The sequence below is a fragment of the Elgaria multicarinata genome, chromosome 22, assembly GCF_023053635.1.
Source record: "Elgaria multicarinata webbii isolate HBS135686 ecotype San Diego chromosome 22, rElgMul1.1.pri, whole genome shotgun sequence".
NCBI lineage: Eukaryota > Metazoa > Chordata > Lepidosauria > Squamata > Anguidae > Elgaria > Elgaria multicarinata.
In genome coordinates this window covers 10,363,658-10,380,564 of record NC_086192.1, presented here as the reverse complement: position 1 = coordinate 10,380,564, position 16,907 = coordinate 10,363,658, and the positions used below count along the sequence as shown (strand labels likewise).

The following is a 16,907-nucleotide window of genomic DNA, read 5'->3' as shown; positions in this document are numbered from 1 at the left end:
AAACCCGACTGCGGGAGGAGGCTCCTTTTCTCTTTATCGGGGCTCCACTTTGAAACCCACCATGGTGGTGGTCGCGGCGGGGAGCCCAAGAAGCTTCTCCGCTCCCCGACGGCAAGGGGACCCCCCCCAAGTGCCCGCAGAGTGCATTTATTCCCCCACCAGATGTGTGAACAGACTCGCTCAGTGCAAGGGGTGGACGACAAAGGAGCGGATTGTTTGGCTGACCCGGTTTCTCCCCCCCCCCCTCCCCTCACCACTTTTGGGAAGCTTGTGTTCCATTCAGCAAGAATGAGCGACTGTTTTGGCTCTAACAAAACTCCGTACACAGCCTGAAGTAGAAATTAATCGGTACGCTGGTGGCTCAGCCCTTTCGCTTTTACCAGTGTCGCACATGCTGGGATGTTGCCCCCTCCTCCATTATTATTTTTTGCTTAAAGGGGGCGCTCGTCGTCGGGGAAGCCCGTTCAGTCGAGTCTTGTTTTGAAGTGATGGCTGTAAAGCGAAAGAGCCCTCCCATCTGGCAGTAGGTTCGCAGGACGACCCATCGATGGTTAACATAACGTGACCTTGAGCTGCCACTTTGCTTCCTCCCCCACTTCCCCCCCCCCCCACCTAGGAAACTGGGAAGAGCTGGTGAAATACTTGCAGATGGCCCGCAGGAAAGCCAGGGAATCCTACGTGGAGACGGAACTCATTTTTGCACTCGCGAAAACAAACCGTTTGGCGGAGCTGGAAGAATTCATCAATGGACCCAACAACGCCCATATCCAGCAAGTGAGTGTTCCTGTCGACTTCTTAATGTGACTGTCCAGGGCTTTGTTAGCCCTTGGATACGCTCCGTTCTGAGATCTGCAAGGCTTGTTCCCTTTTTGCTAGAGGTCTTCCCCCTTCACACAACCCATTTCTCCCCCTGCTTTAGATGTAAAGATTATTAGGGGAAGTGGGGGAAATCCCCGTTCTCAGAAAGATTTTCATGTAGACTCTGGGAACAAGTGTGTGCGGTGTGGTGGATGGACTAAGGCTGGGAAGGTTTAAAAACCTCAACCGCGAAGATGATCCTGTGACCTCGGCCCAGTTGCAACCTCGCAGGGCTGTTGTTAAAGGGCCGAGAACGATCAGTTCTGCTCTGAGGAAGGGAGGGCTAAAAATGGAACGGATGTATCCCTAACATCACAAATGCGGTTTTGTTAAGAGAAGCAAGTGAACTGCCACAGGTTATAAAACTGGTTTGTCCGTAGTGCATTAGGAGTCTGCGTCAGCTTCCTCCAGCGTGGCTGGCTGGAGGATGCTGGGAGTTGTAGTCCCAACACCTTTGGAGATCGCTTAGGTTGGGCAAAGCTGGACCACAACTCAGAGGTCTTCTCCGGTAGGGAACAGCGTGAATGTTCTCAGTGGCCGAACAGATGAAACTGGGAAATGAAAACAACCGGCGTTTGCCTCCACAGGTCGGCGATCGTTGCTACGACGAGAAGATGTACGATGCGGCCAAGCTCCTCTACAACAACGTGTCCAACTTTGGCCGTTTGGCTTCCACCTTAGTTCACCTCGGCGAGTACCAGGCGGCCGTGGACGGGGCGCGGAAAGCCAACAGCACTCGAACTTGGAAGGAGGTGAGCGCCTCTTGCTTCCCGCAACGTGTATAACGGACCTCCGGAGTTTGCTCGGCGCAAGAGGTGGTGATGGCCGTCGGTTTAGATGGCTTTGAAAGGGAGTTGTTGTTGCTGTTTGTGACGTTGTAAATATTAGAAGGTTTTCCATCTCATAAAAGCTGTCTTGAAGCGATTTCCACACATACGTACCCTGGTTAAACAAGCCCATGGAGGGGGAGAGATTTGGTTAGAAGCGATAGTTGCATAGAACACTTCTTCAGATACTTGGGTCAGATGGGCTGGCCATTGGCTTCACAATCTCCTTCTGAGCATCCGGAAGCAGCTGTACTAGTGCTAGACGAAGCCAAGGAAACCGGGCTTCAGATTCCCACTCAGCAATGGGCCTGTCTGTCTCTCTCTTTCTCAACCTTAGTCCACCTCCCGGGTTGATTGTGACAATGAAATGGGCAGGAAGAGAACCTTTGCAAGCCCTCCCAAGTTGCTCAGAGGAAGGGTGGGATAAAAAACCGAATGCAATAAACTCTAAAGCTCAACGAACGCTTGAGAGTTGCTTCTTTGGAGCTTGGTGACGTGCTTCAAGCCCGAAGAGCAATGGAAGAGAAGTGGATTTCTCCAACCCTGATGGGGTTGGCTTTTGTGCGTGGGCTTGGCATGAGAACTGGTGTGAGGGGTGGGGCGGGCTCCCAGCTTTTCCCAACGCTGCCGAGTGTTAAGATGGGCGTTGAATATTTCAGGTTTGCTTCGCGTGCGTCGACGGCAAAGAATTCCGCTTGGCCCAGATGTGCGGCCTTCACATCGTTGTACACGCGGACGAACTGGAGGAGCTCATCAACTATTACCAGGTAAGAGAAGGAAGCGCGTGAGTTTTGAATCGGGTCCCGCATTCTCTTGGGTTGATAGTTTAAAATTTGTTTTTAGATATACGTCATCTTCGTGTGTGCTGTTTGTATGTTTTTTATGTTAACGGCTTTGCACTTCATAATAACGTATTTTTAATTGTGGTTTTTCATTTCTGTGAACCGCCCAGAGAGCTTCAACAGAATGAATGGATGGAAAGAAACACCACAAACTCACCATCATAAAAGGGGCAGCTGAAGGAAGAGGCGATTGCTGATTCTTAACTTGTACCCCCTCTTCTTTTTTTTTCTTTCAAGGACCGCGGCTACTTCGAAGAGTTGATAACCATGTTGGAAGCCGCGCTGGGGCTGGAGCGTGCCCATATGGGGATGTTCACGGAGCTGGCCATCCTCTACTCAAAATTCAAGCCGCAGAAGATGAGGGAGCACTTGGAGCTGTTCTGGTCACGAGTCAACATTCCCAAGGTATCTCTCTCTCAATCTCTCTGTGTTTCCTGCTGGTGCATGGAGTAGATTGGAGGTGCTGGCCATCCAGGAGGGAAGTAAGAACTGTGAAAGCCGTGCACATTCAGATGCCTCTAACCTTGATCGAGGCCAGGAGTTTTCTTAAGTTCTGGTGCTTGGATTAGGAATGGAGAGACACTGGTTCAGTTGTGGGAATGGAGCCTGGCTTGGTGGTAGAGGCCTTGCTCTGCCCGCAGATGCTCCTGGTTCACTCCCAGGCAGAGGGTGATGAAAGGAACCCCTTTGCTTTGAGGCTTTGGAGAGCCGTTGCTGGTGGGAGACGTTTGCACAGCACCTTCCTGTTCTCCGCTTGTCCGTGAAACTCACTGGCTGACCCTACAGGCCTGTTGCCACCTGTCGGCCTACAACTGTATCCCACCAGGTGGTTAGGATAAAATAGGACAAGCTCCCCCCCCTTCCTTGTACGTTGCCTGGAGCTCCTTTGAGGCATTAGGTGTGAAGCGGTCAAACAGCCCCACTTTATGCCCAAGAGCATGGATTGTTTTGGGCTGTGTGAGTTGGTGCCCGCCACCGCACCGAAGAATTGAGGATGGCGGGTTGGAACGTCAGCACAGCGCTTAGGGAGACGGGTCACTGGGCGGTTGGAAACTGGCGACGGATTAGACGGGCCTTGGCCTGAGCTAGGACAAATAAAAGGAAGGACTTCTTCACACGGCGTATAGTTAAACTATGCAATTCACTGCCACAAGGTGTGGAGATGGCCACCCATTTGGATGGCTTTCAAAGGGGGTTGGATAAATTCCTGGAGGAGAAGGACATCCATGGCTACTAGTCCTGATGGCTCTGTGCTACCTCCAGTATCCGAGGCAGTAAGCCTGGGTGCAGCAGGTGCTGGGGAACATGGGCGGGAGGGTGCTGTTTCACTCACGTCCTGCTTTGCTGGTCCCTGGTCGACAGCTGCTTGGCCACCGTGTGAACAGAGTGCTGGACTGGATGGACCCTCGGTCTGATCCAGTATGGCTTTTCTTACGGTCTTAAGGCCGTCCGCCCGCTCCTGAGCTCTCAGATTCGAAACCTTTTCTTGCTCTTTGCAGGTGTTAAGGGCAGCTGAACAAGCACATCTTTGGGGAGAGCTGGTCTTCCTGTACGACAAATACGAAGAATACGACAACGCGATCATTACCATGATGAACCACCCCACAGACGCCTGGAAGGAAGGGCAGTTCAAAGACATCATCACAAAGGTACCTGCCGGCTTCCCAAGCAACTCCTGCGGGTCTTTCCTTGCGTTTTCTGCTTGTATGGGGACACAGAATTCAGGGTACCCCCTTTCTACGCCCTGGGATGTCTCAGGCAGCCTTCTTAGGGGTGTCTCTACCCTCAGAGCTGCAGGAGCGGACCTCTCAGCTAGAAAGCTCTAAAGTTTCTTGAAGGCTAGGAAGCGCTGTCCTCTTTCCTTCCTGGTGAAGACATTTGGCCTTGTAGAAAGAAACTAACTAGATCTAGAAGTGGTATAGATTTTTTTATTATTATTATTAGCGGGAACGGCTTTTGTGGTTGTGGTTGTTTTTATCCGTGGCTTACATGTTGTGGATTTTATTGAATTCCCCTGTAATTTGATTGTAAAAGGATTTATGACCTTGGCTAAGGAGCCCAGAATTAATAATAACTAAAGTGACACGCCAAGGATTGGGCTTGCGTCAGAACTATTGCTTGGTGCTGGGACTGGAGTTTTCCGGCTCACGTTGCAACAGCCCGGGCCACGAAACACAGGAAGAAGGAAGTCCAGGGTTAACTGGTCCAGGCAACTCTGTTCCTAATCTACAGGGACCCTCAATATACAGTTCTTAGACAAGAACTGGGATGTGATAATACAGCCTTCTATTGCCCATGCTAGCTGGGAATGATGGCCATTGCAGTCCATCACACCTGGAGGGCAGGCAGTTGGGAAAGGTTGTGATAATGGATCTTCCTTCTTGGGTTTACATATTCTTGATACTAGAAGGAATCATGCTGAAAACCTCTGTTGGTTAATTCTGAGCCCAAACGGGCAGCATTTGGGCTAATTCGTTCCTCCAGTCCCAATTAAATTAGTGCAAGCTGCACTGGTACGTCAAAGCAGATAAAGGAGAACCTCTGTGCATACGGAGCATCCGTGTGCTACTATGGTGGTGTGGGCCTCACCCCTGGGCAAGGAGGAGACTGTGATAAGGACCATTTTGTCATGGGATGCATTGAGCCGGAAGCCGCTTTGGTCGCCTTACCTTTGACCCTTAGGTTTGCTACTGTCTTTGCAAATGTGCCCAAGAGGTTGGCGGGGAGCAACTAACCGGTCTGACATTCCCACAGGTGGCCAACGTGGAGCTATATTACAAAGCAATCCAGTTTTACTTGGAGTTTAAGCCTCTCCTACTCAACGACTTGCTCATGGTGCTGTCTCCCCGGCTCGACCACACCCGCGCCGTCAATTTCTTCAGCAAGGTAGGCGTTCCTGTTGGGGACTGAGTGGGGGGAGTCTTGAGGGAACGGCCCCAAGCCTCGGAGGTGCTTCTTGCTTGGCGGACCAGCCTTAATGCAGAATGGCGCACGGAATTGCCACTTGGGTGGAGATCCAAAGAGCTACCTCCAGGCCTGTCCAAGGCTTGCCCGCGCCCCGTGGGAGTTCTAGGCTTCCAGAACTGGGATGCCATGCGGCAGAGAGGGCTTCTGGTTGAGCAGCGGGTATCCAGTGCCACTCCGGGGCCGTGGAACCAGCCATGTGCAAGCCCTTTCCCAAACTGGAGAGCTTGCAGTGGGTCAAAGCCTGGATGAACTGAGGAAGGGGTGGCGGGTGGGACTCCCTCTCCTGACTTGGGGGAGCAGCCCCACATGCTAGGGAAGCCTTCCCGGCCACCGTGGCTTGCTTCCACGCCAGAGAACCGCCCCTAGCGTTGTTTTGAATAAAACAGTGACAATGAGCTGGCAACAAAGCCAAATGTTCCTCTGACGATCCACACACACACCCAGACCCCGGTTTAACACCCCCTTGGTCCTTCTGCCGGGCCGTGCAGTAAACGTTCTCGCTCTGTCGATAGGTGAAACAGCTTCCGCTGGTGAAACCCTACTTGCGCTCTGTTCAAAACCACAACAACAAGTCGGTGAACGAATCGCTGAACAACCTCTTCATTACAGAAGAAGACTACCAGGTAGAGGTCGTTCCGAGCTATCCCGGAAGGGTTATCTCTGGGGATGCTCAAACTCGCCCTGGGTCCTGCGTTTGTCTCCATCTAAAACCCTCAGTCGCTGGCTTGGCTTGAAACGGCACCTGCGCTTGGCCGTTGGGGGAGGCGGCGTCCCCCGTCCCGTCCCCCAATCCGTGCCTTTGGAGAGTCTGGTTGATTCCTCTGTACCTAAACGCTGTTTTTAAAGGGTTGACCTGTGTTTCCCCCACACACACGCACAATCCAGGCTCTTAGGACATCGATAGACGCCTACGACAACTTCGACAACATCTCCCTCGCCCAGCGCCTGGAGAAACATGAGCTGATCGAGTTCCGGAGAATCGCCGCCTACCTTTTCAAAGGCAACAACCGCTGGAAGCAGAGCGTGGAGCTCTGCAAGAAAGACCGGCTGTACAAGGTAACGGCCGCCGAGGGGCTTGGCGAGGATGGAGGAGCCGCATCCCAGAGTGCAGGACCACGGGCTAAGGGGCTCAAGTTACAGGAAGCCGGATTCTGGCTGGACGGCAGGCAAAATGTCCTGACGGTTAGAGCGGCATGACAATGGAAGCAATGACCTAGGGAGGCCGTGGGCTCTTCCACCCGAGAGGCATTCCAGATGGACCGCCATCTGTCAGGGAGGGTTTAAGGTGGATTCCTGCATTCAGCAAGGGGATGGACCCATAGAATAGTAGAGTTGGAAGGATCCTATAAGGCCATCAAGTCCAACCCCCTGCTCAATGCAGGACCCCACCTTAAAGCATCCCTGACAGAGGGTTGTCCAGCTGCCTCGTGAAGGCCTCTAGGGTGGGAGAGCCCACCTCCTCCTTTCCAACTCTATGATTCTATCAAGGCCAGCGGGAGCTCAGTGGGGTTAATGATGGGGGACGAAGGGACCCTCTCAGCCTTTGCTTGCAGAGTCCTTGATTTCAGGACCGCTTTCTCCAGTCTGGGGCCTTCCAGATGTGTGTTGGACTACAACTCGGCTGGGGGATTATGGCAGTTGTAATCCAACACACACCTGGAAGGCCAGCCAGTATATTCAGTCTGTTTCAATTTAGGCCTGCCCTAGGTTGCTAGGATAGCAGCCCTGCCCGCCTTCACCAGCACGGCCCCTCTTCTCTGCCCCCCAGGACGCGATGCAGTACGCTTCGGAGTCGAAAGACACGGAGCTGGCGGAGGAGCTGCTGCAGTGGTTCCTGCTGGAGGGCAAGCGGGAGTGTTTCGGGGCCTGCCTCTTCACGTGCTACGACCTTCTCCGGCCGGACGTGGTCTTGGAAACCGCCTGGAGGCACAACATCATGGACTTTGCCATGCCCTACTTCATCCAGGTCATGAAGGAATACTTGAGCAAGGTAAGGGCCGGAGCACCTCCCTCAACCCTCTCTCCTGAGTCGCGGCCAACACCCACGTTGTCTTTGTGGCGCGTCTGTCTCTGTCCGCGTCGGCGCTCCTTGTTCTTCCTTGGGAATCGCTTTCAGATCCGGCGGCTGTTGGAATCGACGCGGATAGCCACGTCCCGACGGACAGCGTGGCGCCCGGGGGCCTGGCGCGTCCGTCTTCCTCCGCCACGTCCCGCGTGGCCCCGTTTGGGAGAACGAGCCCAGCGTCGGAGCCCGGTTGTCCCTTGTAGGAAGTCTTAAGAGCCGGTTGGAGCCGCTCAAGCAGTTAGAGAGGGGTCCGCGGGCAAGATCAACCCCCCGAGAAACCGCTCCCTCCTCCCTGCCACCTCTTGTGTTAACAATTGGTGTGCTCGACGCAGTACACTTAAAAGAGTCCTCCTTGTATGAGCTAGCATCCTAGTGCAGAAGTGCGCGCGCTGAGCTGTTAGGAATCGATTTCTACCGGACGTGGACTTCTCCCGAAGTTTTGCCAGGCCCCCTGCGCTAACAGCAATTGGTCCAGTAAGCAGCATTGCTCTTTGCCCACTCCCCAGTCTGCTCTTTGCAGGCCTTTTCAGATTGTTGTGGTCACTGCGGTGACGACACACCTCTTACGTCCACTCTTTAACTGTAATCTACTATAAATTAACTTATTCTATTATAAAATCATTAAAAATGAAGTCTGTGGAAGGGGCGCTTGGCCACACTTTTTACCGCTAGGTGTCTTAAGGCTGAGATCAGGTGGTTCTAAGTTGGCGCGTGAACTCTTTAGTTTGGATTCGGGGCGGGGGTGGGGTAGTGAGACACCCAAGGCTCCGCCATTTCACAATTTCAGAGTTAAGCATTGCAAGACGACTACAAGGACTTGCGTGTGAATTCAGGAAGACATATTCTGCAGCGGCGGCAGCAGCAGCCTCGATTTTCAATACGGGGGGGGGGGGGGATCCTTGGCTTTAAAAAGTGATCACAGCTTAACAAATTGGGATATATTTTTTTAGCACGCAAAGTCCACACTTACTGTATGTTGTACTTTGTAACGTGGGTAAACGTCAGTCAGCCTTGGAGTATGAAGCCCATTTGGCTTTTTTTTTTGCAGCTAATAACTTCCAAGATGTTGCTTTTGAGTTTTGAACTTTTTTTAAACCAAAAAAAAAAAATATATATTATTATTTTTTGCTCCTTCGCTGATTCTAAAATGCTCAATAATGGAGTTTAGTGTTGGTTTTTTTTTCCTCTAAGCTGCACCTTCTGAATTCCTTTGCAGGTTGATACAATAAAGGAAAAGGTGAAAGTTGATTCTTTTCCATCTTTAAGTCTGGAGGCCTAAGTCTAAGGATATCTGCATGAGTTTTTTTTTTCTCCTTCCTACCTTTACTACACTGCTGCTACTGCTTTCTTGCCCTCCCGCCCTTGAACAAAAAAAATCTCACTAAAGCCTCTGCAAGTTAAAACCATAGTCATAGCTGTAGGACAAAACACTAATTGGCTAATAGACTCTCTCCAGGAAGGTTGGAAGCGATCGGTTGGATCACAGTTTGAAGAGCGACCGCAAGGCGTTTGCAGCCGGCCTCCAAGACACTTGCAAAAAGAAACGGCGTTGCAGGCTGTTGCAGCCATTGAATGACACCCTGGCTGACGTGTCGCAGGGCGGGGCGATTTGATTGGCGTGGGCAGGGGTGAGGGGGTCGGCCTCCCTGGAGAAGACTGTGATCCAACTCTTGATCTCTCGAGTCTTACTAATGTGTCTCGCTGACCGTAGGCGAAACCGAAAACGCTAGCTGCTTAGAGACTGTTTCCACGCGTTTAACCCAGGCATCTGGTTCTCATGGTTTCAGCTGGCTTCTCCGTGTCTCACCCACCCCCACCCCCTTTCCTGGCTGAGGCTGTATTTTTAGGCCCGAATACTCTGGTTCGCCCTCCTCACCTTTTAAACCCCCAAATTCTGGGCATTTCACTCCAACCAGAGCTAACGCCCAAAGACCTCCTCCCTCAAACGCTTCTTCTGGTAGCTAGGGTTCTCGGTGGGGGTGGGGGGGGCAGGGGATTTAAAAGACCGTCTCCCAAAACTCCGCCAAACAAAACCGCCTCTCGATTTGAGGAATCGGGTGCCCCGTTCCCCTCGGTTAGCCCCTGGAACCGGCGGTGCACCCCGCGTTCCCCCCCCGGTGCCCTTTACGTCAAAAGTCCCTCAGCAGCTAGCGAGACCGTCGAAAGTGTGATGTGAAAAAAGGTAAAACGAACTGCAGTGTTTGCTTTCTTGAACTGAGCATGTTCGACCTCCCCACCCACCCCCCATTGTGATGCCCATCTCACCTTCCCTGAAGCTGCAGAGCCTTGCCGTGGGGAATGGGGGGGGGGGGCGGGCTGCGTGCCGTGAATTCTTTCAGGGTGGGTAGGACGCCTGTACGGCTGCCATCTTCCAGCCTCACTCCTTGCTTCAGTTCTTTTGCCTTTTTTCCATGCACATCTAGCACCGAAATTTCTCTTTCTATATATCTATATATATATAAAACATTGACCGCATGTGATTCTCTCTCTCTCTCTCTCTTTTTTTTTTTTTACTTTCCCCACCTTTGCAGCTTAATTGCAGTCTCCGTGGAAAAGCCTTTTTAAATGTATGCCCTTAATAAACCTCTCAGAAGGGGCATTGGTATGGTTTCTATAAAGATCAGCTTCCCTCGGTTTCCCCCCCCCCCCCCGCCCCCCAAAACACACACCCAAGCTTGCCTTTGTTAGTGGAGTATTCGAAACACACGTGATTCTTAAGAGCCATCTGAACAGAGTCAAAAAAGTAAAAACCAGCAGGTTTTTAAAATGGCCTGGCCTGATAAGCTGGCCTGTGGAAACCTCCTCTCTTTTGCTCAGCTTGCATCTGTCTGGATCTCTGCTTTAGCATCTCAAACGCTCCCATCTGTTCTGGTTCTTCCTCGTCGTAACACACTTTCCGACGTCGGCCCTGAATGGCGTAGAAAATGCAGGGTCTGACCAGAAGGTGCGCTGTGTAGGGTTGACTGGATTCTGTCACTTGCCCTTTGTGCGCGCGCGTGTGTGTGTGTGTGTGTGTGTTTGTGCCTTGTTTCGTTCGGACGTCCTGGCTGGAAAGGAGAGGTTCTAGCCAGCTGAGTAGGGGCAGTGGTGGTATTGAGGGAACCGCGTTCCTGACAGTCTCGCTCATGCTCCAGAGGGCGGATTCCAGGTTGAAAACAGGTGTCTGTCCCTTGCAAACTTGCGTGTGGCTCATGTACCTGGTGAGTGATTCCGTCCTCCAAAAAGCCAGAGGCGTCAGGCCTGACTGAACCTCATTTCCAAGGAAATGACATGCCACTACATCCCCTTCTCCTTTTTGGAGAGGCTGCAGGGCTCGTGGCCCTCTAAACTTTTTGGACTACAACTCCCATCAGCCCTGTCCAGCCCATGACAAGGGATCGTGGGAGTTGTAGCCTTCCAGACGTCAGGCCTACAAGTCACGCACCCCTGGGTTAAGCTAACCTAGAACTTTGGGGGCTTCTTTCGATGCCATCAAAATTCTGTCAAGACCTCTTGCCAGTCCTGCCTTGTCAGTTTCCTTCTTAAAATGCAAATTTAGTGGGCTGGGATTAAAATACAAGCGGCAATTGATGGACACCCGACCGGGTCAAAAGTGACACAACACAAAATTCTCGAGTTGGCCCTTCATAACTTGGTTAATTTTGGACATGACAGGTGGCACATTTTCTGGAGTTAATGTGCCAGTCTAACGTTCTCTGTAATACGTCTCCCCAGCCGTGCCATGAACTGGCCCTGTTTGTTAGTTTATGGTCAGCCAGCCTGGTCTCGGGCAATAGCCTTCCTGTTCCTACAGAGGGGTGTCTCAAAACGTTCCCACTTAGGTGGGCCTGTGCTTACGTTTGGATGCCCACATTAAGATGATGGCCCATGGACAGCATCATCGAGTTGGCTTTCCCAGGGTGCAAAGCGCCTCGGATAACTCGTTTAGATTTCTGACTTTAAAACCGGAGTGGACTCCCCACCCCACTGACATCAGAGCCCCTCGTGCCATCCAGCTGTGTGGTACTGCAGTGCCCAGCGTGCCCCAGCCAGCACAGGCATTGGGTTGGCTGGGGATGCTGGAGGTTGTAGTCAAACGCACCTTGACTTACAACTTCCGGATATCTATGTTACTTTCAGAAGAGGTGAAGTGGCGTGTCTCTGAACTGTAGTATGGAAATGGCCGAGTTCACAGAAGATTTGAGATTTGTGGTCCTTGGATGCTGGAGAGATCCCCTCGCTTAGCTAATAGGTGTTCATTTTGATAACTACATCTAGGTTCTTCCCCCCACCCCTCCCTTGATACATAGATAATTTAGTGAGGCATATAAAGGAGCAAATCACTGACATAATTTCAATACAATTAAAGCCCATCCTGCTGACTTGATTTTTTTTTTAAAAAAAAAACACCTGCAAACCAGGAGGTGTTTTGGTTTCAAACAAACAGATGGGAGCTTTAGATCTGGGATCTCTGGGGCGGGGGGGGGGGGTGGGCAACTCACACATGCAGATTTGTCCATGCTTTACTGTACACCCATCCGGCGACTCTCAGTTCAACCATACCCATGTGCGCCGCAGGGAGGATGGGTCAAGTTCCCTGCCGAAATGATTGGACGGCCGCGACAAATTAGCCAGAAACCTCCTGTTGGGCGTGGCCGTTCGGTCCTGTGAGTCGGGTCGCTGTCTAGGCTCCTTCGTCCAGTCTCCCAGCCTTCGCCTCCCCCAACCTGGGACACCCCAGATGTGTTGGACGACAAACGCTTGCAGTTGTCGTCCGGCGCACTGGGAGACCGCCAGATTGAGAAGGTCCGCCTGAGATGCTTAACCTCGAAAGATCAACGCAACAAATCAATGACCTGAAACCACTTCCCTCTCTCCATGAGGGAGGTTTTATCAGCCCTCTGGGATGTCTTTCTCCAAACACGGTGGAGCGTTATAGCAGTCCCACCCCGACTCACTTTGTCAGCGGTCTCCTCTCCTGGACTGCGTTCCATGTCCATTGAAGGCTTTTCCACTTCTCTGCCAGAAAACGTAGGATTTGGAAGTGCTGCGGTGCGTCTTTGCCTGATGGTTGGGGCTCTTCTGTCTTCTGCAGGTGGACAAGCTGGATGCCTCCGAGTCGCTGAGGAAAGAGGAAGAGCAAGCGACGGAGACGCAGCCCATTGTTTATGGTAACCACCCCGACTGATTTTGCAATGAGATACCAAGCGGGTACACTTGCAGGGGTTATCTATGACCCTGTTATAGACCCTGTTATCTATGACACGCTAAGCCACGGTGGTTAAGCATTTTGAGCTAAACATTCTGGCTTAGCGTGTCGTGTGAACCCTTCCTAACCACGGTGGCTACATAGCCTCGGTTTAAACATGCTCACTAACCATGGCTTAGCGTGTCGTCTGAACAGATGCTATATATCTATATCACCGTTTTGCCCCGGTTGCTGTTCTTCCTTACGCACCATATAAGCGCATAAGAAAGAACAGCAACCGGGGCAGGAGGGCGAAAAACAGGGCTGCCCGGGGCTCAAATTTGGCCCTCTTGGGTTTTCCACAGAAGGCCGTTCCCCCCCCTTCCCCAACCGCCCATCATTTTATTTATTTATTTACAATATTTGTCTGCTGCTCCACATCCAAAGATTTCGGAGTGGTGAAGAGCACAATAAACATCATGTTAAAATAATATATATATATATATATATATATATATATATATATATATATATATATGCATTTAAAAAAGAGAATCCTTTGGTGATTTAATGACTTTTGTCTGTCTCTCTCCACCACCACCACCACCACCGGTTCTAAAAGATTGGGATGCCTCTCCTAAGGCTTAATTGCTGGCAGAAAAACCTTCACGCTTAACTAGGCTGGTATTTTGAGGGTTTGGCCTTGCCCCCTCCTTTGCCCCCCCCCCCCCGAGCGTGTCTCCAAAATGGAATTTTTGCCCTTTTAAGCCGACTTTAAAAACAACGACGTGGCTGTGGATGAAATGCTTGGGGGCAGCAGCCTCTTGCATATATTACCTGAAAGGAAAGTATGGTTTTGGTTTTTGTTCTTCTTCAGAACCATGTGTGTGTGTGTGCTCAAATGCAGTCTGAACTGTAGAATTGATTTATTTTTTTAAATGATTTAGGTGGCCACTCCTGCGCTTAACCGTTCACCCCTGTTTCCTTTTTCCTCCCCCCCCCTTAGGTCAGCCCCAGCTCATGTTGACGGCGGGTCCCAGCGTCGCAGTTCCCCCGCAAGCACCTTTTGGCTACGGCTACACTGCACCTCCCTACGGGCAACCTCAGCCTAGCTTTGGGTACACCATGTAAGGAAGCAAGTCTGGAGCTAGCGTCGTTTTTGTTGAAACTCCACTGTCCCTCCCACTTCAACTCAACAGGGAAAAGCCTCCGTGTCCTTGTAACCTTTACTTTATGAAGGACTGTGTTTTGTTCGTCCCCCGTCCCCCCCCCCCGGTGCAAGCTCTCTGCACCCCACTTCTACATAATCCTTTTTTCCACATTCCATATCACTTAGAACTCTTCCCCCCCCCACTCAAATGGGAATAGTTTTAAATGTTCAAGTGGGCTTTCTCCCCCCCTCCTTTTTTTTCCAGCAAGACTGCATCTTGACATTAAACCCAGTCTTTTTGTGACTATTCCAATTTGCACTCTGTAACGTTTAAACTCTTTATCGAATCTCTTTTTAAGTTCAGTGTATGTGAGCAGCTTTACCGTCTTATCTAAAACGCATTTAAAAGTCTCCTTGTATATTCTGAAGGGGGTGGAAAAGCTAAAAACGGAAAGAGAAAGTATTTGTACCTGGAGTTGAAACACTAATCGGCATATCCTTCCCCAGTCGGATTGCTTAGCTCTTTTAAAAAAAGAAAGAGAGAGAGATCTTAAAGATGCGTACAGACAACCTTTCCTGGATTTTGAAAACGACAAACCTAGTAGAGTTTTCCCTCTTAACCTATGCAGGTTTCCAGTTAGTTGTAGAGAAAACGCTAGCGTTTGCTCACCTCATATGTAAACAGGATGACCCTTTCGTTGTGCAACTGTGCCCTGTGTTTTCTTGTGGGGACCATTTTTATTTTCCATTGAGGAAGAAGGGGGAGCAAGCTCAATCCAATCTTGCGTGTATTTGACTAACCCTGCCCTGAGGTTTGTGTATGTTGGATATTGTGGTGTTCAAGATCACATTTTTTTCCCCTGAGTGTACAGAAGAGAGAGAATTTGAACAGGAGGCGTGCAGGGTGGGGAGAACCCAATTGCTGTTCAATTTTGTTTGTGCAATTTAAAATGACTCGAATTGGAAAAAAAATAAATTACTGGACTGTGGACATACTCTATAGTAGTTTTTCAGTATGTATCTCTCTTGGAACTCCATTACCATGTATGTGCTTGGCCTCAAAACAAGAGCGAAAAGGTTGGACAGTGTTTTTCAGGTTAAAAGAGAGGGACCAGCAACTTAGCAAAATACCAAATTGTTACTGTGGAAAGTACATTGGCAGGTGACTTGCACTGAAGAGATTACTTGAGATGTGTGTGATAAATACTTGGAACTATATACTGGATAGGAGCGAGAGGTGATGGCACTTTTCAGCAGTTGGCTACAGCAGGGCCAATGACAGCATCTTCTACCCAGGTGAAAAAGAAGAAGACAAAAAAATAAAAATAAAACCTCTTTAGGGTTGTAGTTTTGAGTGTTTTCCAGTTTTAAAATCTGACAAAAAAGATCATGTTATAGGTATGTTAAGTTGCCTTAATATATTTAGCTTCAAAATAAAATTGACTTAAATGTTCAATGCCGTTTGAGTTACTGTCATGTTTGTATGTGCAGATGACACCCCCCCCCAAACCGCTGGAGCAAGGAGTCTGAATAATGACATGTCCGGGGGGGTGGGGAAAGCCCAGTTTTCATTGCCCATCGTTAGGTAGGAATCGTATGTGACCAAACGGACTCTTAAATTGCAGAGCTGTATCTATAATAGATCAGGTCCCTTTCTAGAGCTGAAGGCAGACATCAAACCAACCTGCGTCTGGTTTATTGTAATAGCTAGTCATACTAAAATTCAAAGGCAATAGGCAAATGATAGCCAGTTGCAAACACTAGAGTTTGGGGTGCAATGCATTAACTATTACAGAATGAACCAGAAAGTGTCCTTTCCAAGTCTCTTCCATCACAAATGTATAGGGTACCCTTAAAAGCCAGTATCACTCTGCCTCAGCCCTTTGTCTGCCCTATGGGAATCCTGACCCTTTTGTTACAAAAATAAATAAATCACTGCAGGTAGTCCTTTCAAGCACTATTTATTTATCATTACAATTATATCTGCTTTTTTCTATTGCCAGGAAACCATGCATGGTCATCATCCTCTTCATTTTTATCCTCAAAGCAGCCCTGTGCGGTAGGTTAGGGCTGAGAGTCCCATGACTGCTCTGAAGTCATCCAGTGAGCTTCATGGCTGAGCCTGAACTAAAACCCGGGTCTCTAGAGTCGGGTTTTAACACTCTAACCACCACACCACACTGGCTATATCGGTGCATTGTCATGGCTCATGGCAACAGCTGAAGCTTAGCCCCTGTCAGAATTGACTGGCCAACTTTTAGACAAGAGGGAAGGAGCAGGAAATCTAGGCCTGGAATTGCTGGTTATCCACTCTAGGATCAGATGGGCTTGACCTGACAATGCATTCAAGTAAACCTATCTAAAAGCTTTGCTGATACGCATCCATTCTACACTATACAGGTACATTGCTTGCTAGCATGGCACAACAGTGGGGTCATAACTAATGTCCAGTTACCTGGGAAAATAAGTTCATTTTTGCCTGGAGGTAGGGGGCTGCATGCCTGTTGCCCTTCATGGTTCAGTGAAGAATCCTGTGTGTGTGAATGTGGCCAGGGTGTGACCACCTACCAGTTGCCAGAGGGCAACAGCAGAGACCAACCTTCCTGGAGATACTTTTAGCTACGGCTAGTAAGAATTCTGTTGTTGATGGACTTGCCGACTTGACCTAGGAGGATTGCTTTGACGTCTTCACATGGGGCAGAACGAAGCCGTTTTCTGCCAAGTTAGCATCATTCATGACCGCCTCCTATAAAAACAGCTACGTACGACAACTTTACAAGCTGGGTTAGGATGATACAGTGATCTTACTCCATACTGCTGGAGGAATTTGAACCTAACTCCCATTATCAAAACTTGTAAAAAAATATTGAGAAACCAGCTTTGTACTCTGCCCTCAGCCCTATGGAGCTACAACTGCACACGTTTTCTGCTTATTTGAGCTCGTTGAAATTTTACTCACACAGTTTACAAGCTGCCCTATAACAAAAGTTCTCTGAGCGGTTTTAAAGGGTTGAAGACGAAATACAACTAC

At 50.0% G+C, this 16,907-nt stretch overlaps 1 protein-coding gene across 2 annotated transcripts in view; it reads left to right on the top strand.

Annotated features, from left to right (window-relative positions):
* Positions 1-15,332, top strand: part of CLTC (clathrin heavy chain) — a 71,009-nt gene extending 55,677 nt beyond the window's left edge. The window contains exons 22-32 of one of the 2 annotated variants that reach the window (XM_063146673.1): positions 617-774; positions 1,446-1,610; positions 2,345-2,452; positions 2,765-2,932; positions 4,027-4,176; positions 5,282-5,413; positions 6,007-6,117; positions 6,380-6,550; positions 7,263-7,484; positions 12,634-12,709; positions 13,733-15,332. In XM_063146673.1, coding sequence (XP_063002743.1) covers positions 617-774; positions 1,446-1,610; positions 2,345-2,452; positions 2,765-2,932; positions 4,027-4,176; positions 5,282-5,413; positions 6,007-6,117; positions 6,380-6,550; positions 7,263-7,484; positions 12,634-12,709; positions 13,733-13,857 — 1,586 coding nt within the window. In that variant the 3' untranslated portion in view covers positions 13,858-15,332. Of the gene's footprint in view, positions 1-616; positions 775-1,445; positions 1,611-2,344; positions 2,453-2,764; positions 2,933-4,026; positions 4,177-5,281; positions 5,414-6,006; positions 6,118-6,379; positions 6,551-7,262; positions 7,485-8,775; positions 8,870-12,633; positions 12,710-13,732 lie in introns of those variants that run through there. The other variant, XM_063146674.1, reaches the window with a different exon arrangement.
* Positions 15,333-16,907: the final 1,575 nt, after the last annotated feature.